General features: G+C 30.7%; 1 protein-coding gene across 1 annotated transcript in view; it reads right to left on the minus strand.

Moving 5' to 3' along the window:
• The window catches only part of LOC141573315 (early endosome antigen 1-like), a 125,784-nt gene that overhangs the window by 11,144 nt on the left and 99,319 nt on the right, over positions 1-15,321 (minus strand). Inside the window, 7 exon segments of the mRNA XM_074360282.1 lie at positions 5,172-5,327; positions 6,226-6,347; positions 7,000-7,113; positions 8,016-8,055; positions 9,985-10,050; positions 10,144-10,198; positions 13,748-13,872. Of these exon segments, the coding sequence (XP_074216383.1) occupies positions 5,172-5,327; positions 6,226-6,347; positions 7,000-7,113; positions 8,016-8,055; positions 9,985-10,050; positions 10,144-10,198; positions 13,748-13,872 (678 nt within the window).

Genomic DNA, 15,321 nt, shown 5'->3' on the forward strand with positions numbered 1-15,321 from the left:
AGATATGTTCTTATACATAATTTTATAATGTATCCTTTGTACACTAAATATGTATTTTTTAAAATTATAATTCATATTTTTAAAAATATAAAAGCAAGAATATTTTTAAATTTAATTTACTCAAAGAGGGAAAAAAGAAAGATGTGGGAAGAGTATATACCTAAAGGTACATTTTAGTTGTGGGGAAGAGGAGAAACGGGAGTGAATTACAGGAAACTTTCACTTTCTCCACTGCACAATATGAGTCATTTTAATTTTTTACAATGATCATGTATTATGTTTCTAGTTAAGAAAAAATACAGATTGAAGAAAGACACAATTTTGAAAGAAAATAAATACATTCACTATTTAGTTATCACTATGGTGAAATTCAAACAAAGAAGATTCAAGCCACACTGACACTCCTTACTAGTTAACAGGCGAAGCTCATCTGTGCCCGGAGGCTGTAACACTTGCATTCCCTCTTCCTGAGAATGCTGCTCCCAGTTACTCACCATACTATTTGCTTACTTCATTCTTTCCCATGTAACCTCGTTGAGGATATCTTCCTTGATCATTCTAAAACTGTCCCATATTACTTCCAGCCCCACTACTGCCTGTATCTTGCTTTGTTTTTCTTTATAGCACTTTGCATGAACCGACTTTCTATCATGATTTGGTTTACTTACATATTATTTGGCTAAAGGAAGATAAGCTTTATGAGAGCAGGCACTCTGTTTAATTCACTCTTGTACTCCCCACACCTAAAATAGTTGCTGGCACTCAGGCATTCAAAAAATACTCACTAAAGGGATGAGTGACTCTATATCCTAGAAGTTAACAAATATTTGTTCCCATGAAAACAGTATATAAGATCCTATAAAATAGCCTGCATTCCCTTGAAGCCATGTTATTGAATTTAACATCAAATTTTACTAGAAAACTATAAATTACAAAAGAATTAAAGAATGATATTTCAAGCAAACATCCTGCTAGTGCTTTAGGATTATAATTGTTGTCCTCAAATTCTACTACTCTTAGCAAATAATTATTTTAAAGATGGTTAAAAGTTTGCTTGGTTAATAAAACAAAAATGAGTATATCTTTGAAGTTCTTATATTGCCTTGAAACACAAAATTTGCCATACGATGAAAGAAGGTGCTATATTAGAAGTATTACTATTATTCAAAGCCTTCCAAAAACACATTACCTCAAGTTTAAGCATCCCCATTAGAAAGCAGAAAAAAAAAATGATAGATGAAAGGTGGAAGACAAGACTGACAAAAGTACACATTGAACACACGATAAAAAGTCCAAACACACTACTAATCTCTGATCTCTTACACTAGCATACTTTTAAAAGATATTCAAATGCTCTTTCATAACTATGCATGAGTGTAATATTACTTATTTCGTATCTTTTTAAACTTTTTAGCTTTAAAAATTAGGACTCAAATGAGTATATTTGGAATAGAAATAAAATTTTTAAAGAATCATTTCATTAAAGACCACACCAAATAAGCTGATTACCATTTTGATATTTTCAAAAATGCAGATTTTTGGAAATAATACTTTTATGAACCTTTAAAGCCTTAATTTCTGATCTAAAGAATGGCTAATTATTTATAAAGCCCTTTTAAATGCTTTAAAATGAGTTATTTTTCTATATGCCTTTTAAAATATCTGGACCAAAAAAATGAACTGTCTACAAATGCATAAGGTATATTTTCAATGACAGTAATGGAACATATTTAACAATGTACACCAGATTATATATCTTCAGCCTAAACTAGAAATATCAAATAAACCACTGCATTTTTCACTTCTTTAATTATTTTAATGTGTTTTGTTTCTGATGTCAATATTTAGGTTCAGTTAAAGCAGTAAAATAAAAAATAAAAATTTTTTCTATTAAGTTCCTTCAGTGCTATAATTTATTAGCATGTTTAACTAAGAATAAATAGAATGGAATTTTAATAAATTAATAAAACACATGTCATATATTTAAAGAGTAAGCAGAAGCTAAAAGAGTTATAAACAAATAAATGAGATGGAAGATTAAGACGGTAATTTTTTTCATATGGAAATGGTATGAGACACAACTCAAAGGTATTTAAGCTATATTCAATACAATATGTCAAAATTTAAAAAGTAATAATAATAAGTATTAAGTAAAGATTAATAGCACAAATTTACTTACAAGGCAATCATCAGATCACCTAAAATGGGAGATAACATGATACAAAAAGAACACGGGCTTTGTATACAACCTGGGATCTAATGCTACCTTCTTTATATTAGGTACATGGCCTTGAATGAGTTATTTAACTTCAATGAGCCCAAATTCCCTACACATAAAACAAACTTAGTACTTAACTTACATGGTTAAAACAAACTTAATACTTAACTTACAGGGATAAAAGAAACAAATGAAACCACATATTTAAAGTGCCTAGCATAGTGTCCAAAACCTAAGTGCTCAAAAAGAGTTTGTTTCTAATAACAATATACTGCTCTGACTCTCAAGCTACTATTTCCTAAAGCTATTCAAAATATTTCAGCATAATCTGAGGTCTTGATCACTATGTATTTATTAACTGAACAGCAAGTAAATAGTATCCTTGTTTTATTAAAAATATGATGAAATATTAAATCAATTACCCTGAAAGAACAAATCCCTGTATTTTAAAATTTATTTCAAAACACTTGGAAAGATACATTTTAGGAAAACTTAAAAGAAATTAAAATGTGAAGAATGGATTTCTAAGCCACTTTTCTTCTTTCTCAGAAATATCTTTTCTAGAGAAAAAAATAAATCATTGTTTCCAAACAGACACAGATCCAGAGACATAGAAAACAAACTTATGATTACCAAGGGGTATAAATTGAGATTTCGAGATTTGCAGATACTAACTACTACATATAAAATAGATAAACAAATATATACTGTGTAACACAGGGAACTATATTCAGTATCTTATAGTAACCTATAATGAAAAATTTGAAAAGGAACATATGTATGTATGTGTACGACTGAACATCATGCCAGACTTTGACACCACACTGTAAACTGACTATATTTAAAAAAAAAATTAAATTAAAACAAATCATTGTTTCATCACCCATGTTGACAGGTGGACAATGTGGGAAGATACTAAACCCTTTCACCTCAAATCTTTTATGTCTAGTTAAAACTTTCTCATCTCTAATGACCTATTCTCATTATATATAAACATATTTTAATCTACATGAATAAAAACAAATTTATAAAAATCCTCCATATTAAACTTAGAGTAATTCTTTTGCGGGGGGTAATTAGGTTTATTTTTTTATTTAAATGGAGGGCCTAAGGATTGAACCCAGGATCTTAGGCATGCTAAGCATGCACTCTACCACTGAACTACACCGTCCCATATAGAGTAATCCTTAAGTAAAATATTACTTAGATATATTTTCCCACATATATTTTTCCCAAAATATGTAAGTTTATTCTCTTTGGTCAAACTCTACTTATAAAAGATGTGTATGTATAACTCCATAATTCTCAGTTGGAAAAGGTCAAAGAGGATTGCACATTAAAATAGATGTATTCTAAAACTACCATTACTGTGATTCAATTTTAGTCACCCTATTACACTTATTTTGAAATTTCAAATAACATTAAAGGAATTTTTTAATCAAAAGAGTGTAACTTTTTTTTACTAGTATTTGAGAAATACTAGTAATCAGGCAGATTTAATTAAAAGTAATTCTTATTGAACCACAGAAATAAATGACTAGATTCACCTATGTTCAAGTATTTCTACTTTAGCATTGTTTGAATCAGGCTTTTCCTCATGAGATTCTTTGATTCAGACTCTCCTTAATTATACATTGGGAGCTTTCATCTGGCTTTGATAAATTCATGAACTCCCTGAAATTGTTTGAAAAGTTGTGAGATTAAATGTCACTGGGCTACAAAGATCACTTTTGGGAAATCTACACCTGAGGTTCATGAAGTCTGAAGTGTTAAGCATCATAAATTCTCACATGCCTATATGTGTTATACCATAAACTTTTACCATTCCCCCATTGATAAGATATAGGAGGAAGTAAACTAAAGAGTGACATACGTTATCTATAATATTTATACTTCATTGGCTTATTAATATGTTACCAATTATGAATAGAGTGGCTTTTAGATCACAAGCTGAAAAACTCTAAGAGATGCAAATTAAAATATCACTATAACTTAACTTTTTAAACTGAAAACATGAAAAACAAACATCCACATCACATAAGGGAGCTTAAGAACTGCACATAGTAGTAGTTATAATAAAATATCTCCTATAATACAGTAAAAAAAGAACAAAGGCTAGGATTTTTAAGAGAAATATTTACTACATATCCCAGAGCTTGTCATACACTGACATAATTACATAAGGGATTTACAGGCCAAAGTCACGTGAGCAATAGAAGAAACTGAGAATGTTTATCTTGGAAGACAGAAAACTCAGAGTAAATATGAATAGTCTTCAAATATTTCATGTGGAAAAAAAGAACAATTTATTCTGTGTAATTGCTGAAAACTGAACCTGTGCATGCAAATTACAGGGAAACAAATGTCAACTCAATGGAATGGTTGACTTATGAAGAAATGTATCACCCAGCAAGAGTTGTAGATCACTTACCAGAGATGCTATAAAGGGGATTCTTGGATGCAGTGTTAGACTGGATGATTTTTAAGACTCCTTTCAACCACATAATTCAATAATTGATAAACAAAAAACAAGTCTACTAGAAAATAAGCCTTTCTTGAATATTTTTTTCTAAATATTGGTAATACAATTGAAGAAAATTAAATCACACTTCCTTTACCCAAACTGAATTTAGGTAAATTCAATTAAAACTTATTAACTAGCCTGGAGCAAATTTAACTTTAAATATCATTTCTCCACAATATACCATTTGTTAAATAGAATAATACTCTTTAATGCAAACATTCGTCTCTAAGTTTCTAGCTTCATAAAACAAAAATAAAAAATACTATCAAACCATACTGACTATATACAAATATTACTCAGACCAAATGAAAGAAAGGCAAATACTGTTTGATAGGTCTTCAGAAAAAAATCTCAAATCCTGGCTTTACTCAACAGTATACACTAAACAAGTTAACAATAATCTCATTTAAGTGCAGTGAACTTCATTACCTCTGAGTTAGCATACTCTGTTTGTAACTTTTTGCATTCATCTTTGAGTTTTTCAGATTCTTTCTCACGTTCCAAGGTCATGTTATCCATTAGCATTTGAACTTGGACCAGTTCTTTCTTTAGCACAGCAACATCTTCTATACCAGGTCTCTGAAGCTATGAAGCAACACATTTCCATTTCAATTAAAAATTACAGTGAAACTAAAATAACATATTTTTAAAATAATTTTACTGCAAAGAAATCAAAATAAAAATAATCTTTAATGTCAATTATTAGATTCCGAACATCAAACACTAATGTCTTCCCTTCAACAGTCCTCTCCTTTTCCCGCTCTGCCTCATATTTAATAGTATTACCACTCAACGTGCAAACTAGCAAATTCACAGTTGTCTTCAGCGCTTTAATTGCTTTCCCTTCCTTCGCAAAGTACACTCACTGGTAATAACAATCACTTGATAAATGCTAAATTCTTTCATTTTCTATCTTAGGAAACTGGTAATAAAATGAAGGAGGAGCAAATATAAGCATAATTAGAGTCTGCTGCAGGTTCAATATAGTTGATTCATTTATTCATATATCTATTAAGTACTAAATAAAGGACAGGAAGGAGGCAAGAACAGATCCCAGGTTGTTAAGCCTGGGGAGAGTGCTGAAAATGGGTAGTACCAGTGACAGAAATATAGTTATGGAGGAAATATGATGACTTGATGTTACACTTGTCCAATCTGAAATCGAAGCTAGAAAAGTATCCTAAAAGTAGGTGGATTTACAAAACAAAGTTCAAAGGACGGTAAGATCAGAGATGCAGATATGAAAACTACTAAGTAAGACAGATAATATTAAGACAGAAACAATAAGAATGTTAACATCATAAATTATGTATTGTAAACTTCAATTTTTACTTTAAAATTCATATATGTAGGTGGTAAAACTATGGAGAATTTATTTCCTCCATTTTACTCAAGCTGTATTTCTAAAAAGTTTCATCAGAGTACATATTTTATTTTTCAATTTCAAATAAGGTTTATAGTCTAATAATGGTTTCTAAATTACCAGTTCAGTCTTCAGATCTTGAATTACAGTCGCCTCTTTATCTAATTGGTCTGTCAGATGTGTCATTTTTTGTTCAGCAGCTTCTCGAAGACTCTTTTCTTCATCATATTTTGACTTTATATCTAACTAAGGATAGTTATATAAATATTAGTTTCATGACATTAACTTTAGAGAAGAACAGTTTTATAAATTATATTCCAGTACATAGCTATATCTGTATCTATCTATATATATATCACTCTAATTCAAATTCACATTCCTTAGATAACTATAAATATATACAATAAAATTGTGCTTCTAATTACATTAAATGATAAATTTAAAATGATCAAATGTCTTTGTCTACGTAAATTCCACACACTAAATTACTAATTAGCATTTTAATGTATACTTAATCATACATAATATTTTACCCAAAAGCATGTAGTTGAAAAAATTACATGTAATTGATAGCATAAACAAATACTAACTCTATATTATTTAACTTCTTCAAAATGTTACTTGTTAATCTTTAAGCATACCCCAAAAGAAAATTCATCTTCTGTAAAGTGAGTCTTTTGAAAGGCAGAGATGAGAGGACAAATGAAGCAATTTATAGAGCACTCTGTTATCATTATAGCAACTCTCTTACCATTAAATTCCATTAATCATCACCATATTAAGTCTAACAAATGCTTTATCACACTAAAATACGATGTTTATTTCTCAAACATACAATGGTAAAAAGGTAATGAGACTGATTTATTGGCTAAAAAAAATTCCGATTCATTTTACCTGCAATTTCAGTGGCAAGTTGGGCTGCTTTCTGTTCAAATAAGTCTTTCATTTGCTTAATATTAAAATTTTCTGTTTGAGCTTCTTCTAATTGTCGTTCCAAAGACTGTAGTTCTACAAAAAAAGTACAGTAGCTATTGAAACACAATATTAATTACATTTCCTAATTGTTATTACTTATATTTTAATCATTGTAGTAATTAAAGACAATCAACATGAGTCTACTATCCAATTACAAGCAGAGTATCTTCACATTTCAAGAATTAAGCATATGTTTCATTTAAGGTCAAAGTCATAATTTACAAACATATAAAACAAATGAAAGGAGTACTCAGCATCACACCCGAATGACATAAATGTTTGTTTAAAGATTATTTTGATTTCATATTTCAGTTATTGTCCTAAATCTGTCAACTGACCAAAAAGGAATACATTCTCTCCTCTGATAAAATGTACTATAATATGAAATGTAATTAGAAATGTTTTAAGAACAAGCAAGGCCTTATGTAAAATAATCAACTAAAATATGCAGTAAACTTCTACTATTTCATTCTAACAAAGAAAAGAGATATCAGAGGGACATTAAATACAACAGCTAACCTCAAAATATAATTCTGATTAATTCATTGAGCATTTCTCCAGTTAAAGTCCATTACAAAGATGCTAGTTTCATCTTTCCTTCATTTCAAGAGAAAAAGAGTGCATCTCTTTAATATAGATTTAAATTTTCACTAAACAACCATATTAATGTAATATTCCAGAAGTTTGTTTATAACTTCAGAATATAATGATCTAAGGAGACACTAAGATTTTCGTTAACTGATTAAATTATGAAGTTCACAGGCAACAAACATGCTGCTCAGCCTAGAATATGACTGTTAATCTTCACTGTTTTAGAGCCATGAAGTATCCACAAAACAAAATTCACGTAGCAGGCATCAGAGAAAAAGAAATAAGAAAGAATGAGAAAGATGAAAAATAAAAATGGAAAAAACAATAGCTTCAAGTAAAGTTACCTGCTGGTGAATCAGCTACTAATCCATCAGGTTTAGACTCCTCAATGAAAACAAAAGACAAATGCATTAAAAGGAAAAGACAATGCTGTTACAATTGCCAATGTGAAAAAAAAAATCTCTGAAAGCCACAATCTGTCAGGTAAGTAGCAAGATTTTGACAAAAATTAAATTTTGGCCTGCTTACATTCTTCAAGATCACTAAGGTAACACTAAGCAGACTGGCATAAAGATCTAAATACAGCTCAGTTCCTCTAAGACTTTTTGTATTTTAACATATTATTAGATTTTTAGGTCTTGCAATAGATGGCATCTTAAATTCCATAAATCCAATAACAGATAAATAAGATAAATTATTACAATTATAAATATAGATTCTAAAGCAAATACTCAAGTTAGCAGGTAAGATTCAGTCCTATAATATTTGAAAATTTTCATAAGCTAAAATAGGCCATGAAGCAATCACTACTAAAAAATGGCTTTTAAAACATAAATTTTTAATTCAGGATAATAAACTGTCTTTAAAAGAAGCAGAAATAAAGAATATATTCCATAAGATTTAATTTACCACATGCATTAGGAATAAAATAATATACCACCTGGTCATTATTTCCATATTCTAAAAATTATATATATCTAGAAGAGTTTAATAAGGCTTCTCACAGTGTATCTGACTTTTTATTTTCCTACACATTGATTTAAGCATATTGACTATTAATAATCATCAATATTTAAAATACACTTTCCCCAATGGTAAATTTCTTATTAAGGCAATTGCACTGTGGAAGATGTATTTAATGTATTAAATGTAAAACAGTTGTCTCAAATGAGGAAACAATTTCCTCTGTGTTTTCAGGTACAGAAAACAATATAGCCCATTTCTGATTTTTAATAACATCTACATAAAACATGAGTAAGTAAACTATAAGTATTTTAGATTACTAAAAACCTCTTTAATGTATCCTCAATTACAGAAGCTGAATAGTAATAAGACTCATCTTTTTATCCATTTGTTTTTCTTCTCTAGTCCAAATGACGATTTTTGATGAAAAGATAAAAAAGGCAAAAAGACTAAGAGTCACAATGTGCTAAGATAATGTGCAAAAGGATTATTAATTCCTTTATAAAAATATTAAAGCTACTGTCAAAGGGTATCCACTTTATTCTTATAAATGAAAACTATATATGCATTAGGTAAAATTATTCTAGGATTCTTTATGTAATTTTCGTATAAAAGTCAAGATAATTTTAGTGTAAAACTCGTAATTGGATTAAGACATTTCCTTAGAAAATATATTAAACTATAAAGATTATGAAATATATATATATATTTATATATATAGAATCTAGGATATCAAACGAAATCACTAAAAATAACCACTTCTGTTACCACAGTGACTTTTCTTTTCCTCATGTATTTTTTTTTTTGTAAAGTTGTATAGCATATGTATCTGTGTGTGTACAAGGACACATAAAAATTTTTATTGAGTTTTTTAAAATCTAACATTAATACAAGAGTTTTCCCATGCTTTCAAATGATCTCCACTAATATAAACTATCTGCAGTTAATAGTTCTTTCCCTCCTAACAGACATTTTAGTGATTTCCAATTTGTCACCAATTCTTTGAAGAGTTTCACTGTTGTCTGAACTTATTTATACTTTTTAAACATTTAGGTATATTGTCAGAAAATAAGAATAATGTAGCCTGATATAAAAAAAAACCAACACATAGGTAAATGATTCTTAGTGGAACACCTTTAAAGAGTTATATCTTAGATTCCCATATTTTGGTTATATTCATTTGCATTCATTAATATTAAAACGGGTATACATGCAGGATATTAAACACATAGAAACAAATTAGGAAGTTATTCATATCAGGCCACCTGCTTACAAAAAAATATTATGCTTAATTTTCAGCAATGAAAATAAACAACTAAAAACACACTTCAAGTATTTAAAAGCAATTACTTGCTGCTGTAGCCCTTGAAACTTTTCTAATTCTTTCTTTCATTCTTCTGAGTACCATTTTTCTTCCTAAAGGAAAAAAATGCCTTTTAATTAGTAAATTTTAAGACTTTTTTATCTGAAACATTGAAAATAAACACGTAAAATCATTTTTATTCTTACCTTAAGTGAAGCTTGTAGGTCTTGGACCTCTTGTCTAAGTAGTGTTATGTCATCTCTAAACATACATTGGGAAAAACAGGAATTAATAGTTAATGTTCTTTAACAAGTCATGGCTAGTGACTGTATATTAGTATTCTAGTTTTCTCAATTCTTAAAAAAACTACTGTACATTTTATGCATAGTGGAATATACATATAAATCCCTTAGGAGAATAATTGTATTCCTAGAGTATGTTATTTATAAATGGAAGAACATTTTATCACGGAAATGATAGAACTGTCAAATGCCTGAGCCAGAAACAAAATACCATTAATTTACCAGCAAGAAGTATCCATGGCTTCCTATTGCAGTTAGTATAACATCTAAACTCACTAATAAGGACTATAAAATCTGTACAGTCTAGTCCCTGCCTTACCACTCTCCCCCTCACTCATCTAGCTCCAGCATTACTGGCTTCTTTCTGTTCTTTGAGTCTGAAATGCTATTTCCTGGCAAAACTTCACATTTTGTTCCCTTCATCTAAGAGTCAGTCTGATACAGAATAGTGAGAGACCACCCGAAGTCCTAATGCAGGAGAGATTCCATGAGAAAACACATTTGGGATTATTATTCGGGGTATAAGAAACATGTATCTTCCCCTGTTGGATTGTAAACAGCAGATAAAGGGACCCTCCTTGCTCCATGCCACTGCAATGCTGCCATGGTAGAAGACACAATAACTGAAATGAGTAGACTGAAAATACTCAAATGAATTCATTCTAGTACAAAAGGAATAGGAGAACAGGATCAGTTCTAATGATGGGGAAGACCAAGTCCACTACAGCACAAGCATATGAGAAAGGTAAAAGATAACAGGACAATGCTGGTGGAAGAATTATTCTCTAGGATGGGGGTGGGGGTAGAGAGTAAAGGGACAGAATCAGCTTCATCTGTGAAACATGGTTAATGATAGGAAAGGAAGGAAATTGCCAACAAAGAAAAATGTAAAAGATGGAGAATTGAGTCCTCTATTTTTTGTACTCATTCATAAGTAAAGAATTAACTCATTGTTCCACAGAATTTGTCTACTCCAGACTCTCAAGCTGTTCAGTTTAACGGGGGAAGTAAACATGTAAACAAGTAAAAGCAATAGATGATCATCAGTTCTATGATAGAAATAAAAGCAGAGGCATAAAGACAGTGATCACTTCTACCTAAAAGCACTTCATGATGGAGATAAACTCTGAGGTAAAGTCTTTAATCTCTGAATACAGAAGTAAAATTAGATAATAGATTCCTGTGTCTTTTGTTGACTCTTAAAATTTATCTTTATCTGACACTTTCACTAATTTTCATTTCTCTGTTGTGTGTGTGTGCGTGTGCGTGCGTCCCCATCCCTCCCTCTCTCCCAAGTGGCCCTAGGAACATATCTATTTGTAGAGACCACAAGCCAACTGGAGAAGACTTAGTCTTTACATGCATATGGACAATTGTGGGTGTGTTTTAAGTTTTCCCTACTCTTTATTAATCTTCCAAATCCATGTATAAACTAAAATGATGAAGAAAGGAATTAATAACAATATACTTGAATGGCTCATACTAAATTGAATCAAATTGCAAAGAAGATAATCCAATTCAGTTTCTAATTGGGTGAACTTAGTTATTCCAATTAATCTTTTAAAAAGTGCCACTTCAACAAATTTGTGAGAGTAATTTGCCTATCAGTGTTTAGAAGGAAATATAATGAGCTCTGTTTTCAAAATGTCAACAGTGAGATGTTCCTTTGGAACATCAAAAGATACCTAGTAGGCAACTTGGGAGATAATTCTAGGTTGGGAATGTAGTTTAGGAGGAAGTCATAGATGTAGATATCATCACACATATAGAGGAAGAGGAATACATTAAACAGATCAAAAAAGAATGATAACAATGGTATGTTGTCTCAAAAGAGCAGAACGAAAGACAGCCAGTAAACCAAATTTGCAGAGACTGTGACATATGGTCTACAAAGATGGCTGCCATCAAGTTCTTCCCTTCTTATATGTAAAAGCCACCCCTTCACTGAAAGACAGTTTACTTCTTGGCCTCTTGAATCGTAACGGGCGTTGAGCAGTCTTGTGGCTACTTTAACCAATAGAATAGGGCAGAAGTGACATTCTGACACTTCTGAACCCAAACCTTAAGAAGACTGACAGCTTCTGCTCCTTTCCTCTTGGAATGCTCTTTATTAGGACCTAACTGCTATCCTGTGGGCAAGTCAAAGCAGCCACATACACAGGTCCATATAAAGGAGAACTGAGCCCCCTGACATATAGCCCCAGCTGAGCTGCCAGCCAGTATCCAGTTATAACCCCCAGCCATGAATGTGAGGCCATTTTGGCCCTTCTGGCCTTTTCAAAACCCAAGTCTACATAACTTAAAGCAGAACCACCCAGTCAAATCAAAGAATCATGAGAAGTAATACACTGTTAACGTTTTAAACCATTAGGTTTTGAGTGGATTGTTACACAGTAATACGTAACCAAAACAAAGGTCTACTAAGATAAAAACTGAAAATAATCCTTTTTTTTTTTTTTTTTAACTGTTGGGCTTTGAGGGAATAGTTTCAGAGCATGGTAGGGCAGAAACCAGGTTTCAGTGAGCTAAACATTGGATGAAAAGTTAAGGGTAGACTGAATGAAAATTCACGTACTAGGCACTAATTCGTAGATGAAAAAGCAGCTCTGTTAAATTGACACTAAATATAAAGGCACTTATACATGATTTAATATAAATATATATTTTATATCTATTTCCTAATAAAAGACAAAAGAATGGTACCAAAATTATTAACTCATACACAAAAATCTTAAAGAGCATTAATAGTCACATGAAAAGGAAAGATTCACACATCCCAAAAGCACTGGTTTTCCCACATATTTTAACAAATTAAAACAACCATATTTTATAGTTCTTTATTATCAACCATAATGTGGTCATAACCAACTATGAGCCATTTTTTAAAGAAAAACATGAAACAAATTTTTTACAAGTAGAATAAAATCAAGATTTCTCCCTTAGTGGGAATATAAGATAAAGAGTTTTCACCAATAGCAGAAGAAAAGGAAAGTTATATTGTTGAATGCCTTTCTAAGTAATTATATTTTAGCTTGATTTAATTTTAAAATGGTCAGGCAAAATTGCCAAGAAGCAGAATGTGTATGTGTGCTTGTTATTATATTGGTGATTACAAAAGAAAATTTTAAAAATAATTATTAAATTTAACTCTTGGCTAAATTAATTATTTTAATAACTTACTATAAAATCTTCTAAATAAAGTATATCATTTTTTATTAAGCAGAGTATGCTAAATATAATTTAACCTTTTGATAAATCACAACCTTCTTTCAAAACATAACCTCTGAACCATGTTGTAGATGCTGATATAGTTATTGGTCAAGGATAGAATAAGTTATAACAATAAAGGAGGAAGAAAAAAAAATGATAAACGAGGAAGCCACAATAAATGAAGACAGATTTAAATTAAATAATATAAAAACACTATTTTCAAAAACTAAGTATTCACAATGAAACAATGGTATCACACACATTCACTACATTACACTTCAAAACTATTATACTGTACCGCTTCAGAGCAAGAGCTTCTCCTCCATGACCTGAATCATTGCCAGCATCATGAACTGCCTCATAGTGTTTGAAAAGTTCATCAGCAGATCCAAGAGATTTCATACACTGGGGACATATGAAACCCTAAGAAAGAGATAGAGAAAGGTTTCAAAATAGTATTTTAGTATTGCAGAATAACCGTTTGTATGTTATGAAATACAGTCACATGTATTATTCACACCAATGGTACCATTAAGTAAACTCTAATTTATGGTGTTAAGTCCAAATTCTGGTATTGCGCAAAGGTACGTCACTGCTTATCCTGGATGCAGTTTACAAGATATAAAGAAAACCTTTACAACCTTCTTTTAGGTTGAGTAAATTAATGGTAAGAGAGTTTTATCCTGAAAAGTCAATTCTAATCTCGAAGTCTAGTTGAGAAGATTTGTCTTCATATCCTCCATCTCTGTAGATAATCCTCTTCATAAATAATACCTGCTCCAATCTACTTCAAAGGAATGATAACCAAAAAATTAAGAACATGAAGTACTCTGATCATTGAGAAAAAAGGTAATGTAAATAACTCATAATTACCACAGAGTTATCTACAATGGTTGAGAAGTATTCTAGTCAGTAATGCTAACCGAAGACTAACATAAAAATTTTAAATTAACATATAGTCCTGTACTTCTCTTCTAAGAACTTGTGGTTCCTCCATACCCCATTTATACTTCTGTAATTTGTCTCTTCAAAAATTAAGTTTCTTGAATTACCTTAAAAAAATATATATATAGTCTATATATATATAGTCCTGTAAAATAATAAAAACTTACAAATAATCCCAGAATGACTATATGGTTATGGTATACAAGGTCCTTCATGTGTATTACCCGAATGACCTAACCAGTCTGATATCTGGACACCCTTCCTTACTCTATACAACATGGCTCAACTATACTGAAGTACCTATGCTTCTCTGAACACACCATGGTATCTCACATTTTTATCCTTTTGTATGTATATTGCTATTTTCCTCCAGCATTATTATTAGTGTGTCAAGTTTCTACATTCACTGCGACACACAACACAAAAAAAGATTTTAATCTATGTTTCCCTAATGGCTAGTGTAGTATTTTGAACATACCATGTATTTCTATACTGTGTATTTATTTAGTGAAATATGAATAAACCCAGCAGGGAAGAATTTGGGGGGCAGGGACAGAAGAGCTTCAATAGTTTGCAGATCACAAAGCTTCCAAGGGACAGATTGAGCTAACTAATAAAAACTCTGGATACATAAAAACTAAAAATAAATAAATAATTTGTGCTCTTTTGTTGGCTGTTACACAAGTAATATACCCTTACTTATCATTTGTGCATATTATATGGCAAAACCAAGGCTCACTGAGCATAACATTACCAGACAATGGTGTAACAAGTATATATAAAGGATTATAGGAACACAGGAGGAGAGGTATCCAACTTTGCCTGTGGTAGCAGTTAATGCTTTACAAAAAATACAGATACACATACATATTGTGTATATGTGTATATATACATATATGTAGAGATATGTATATATGAGACATTAGA

The sequence above is a fragment of the Camelus bactrianus genome, unplaced genomic scaffold, assembly GCF_048773025.1.
Source record: "Camelus bactrianus isolate YW-2024 breed Bactrian camel unplaced genomic scaffold, ASM4877302v1 HiC_scaffold_44, whole genome shotgun sequence".
In the NCBI taxonomy this organism is placed as follows: Eukaryota; Metazoa; Chordata; class Mammalia; order Artiodactyla; family Camelidae; genus Camelus; species Camelus bactrianus.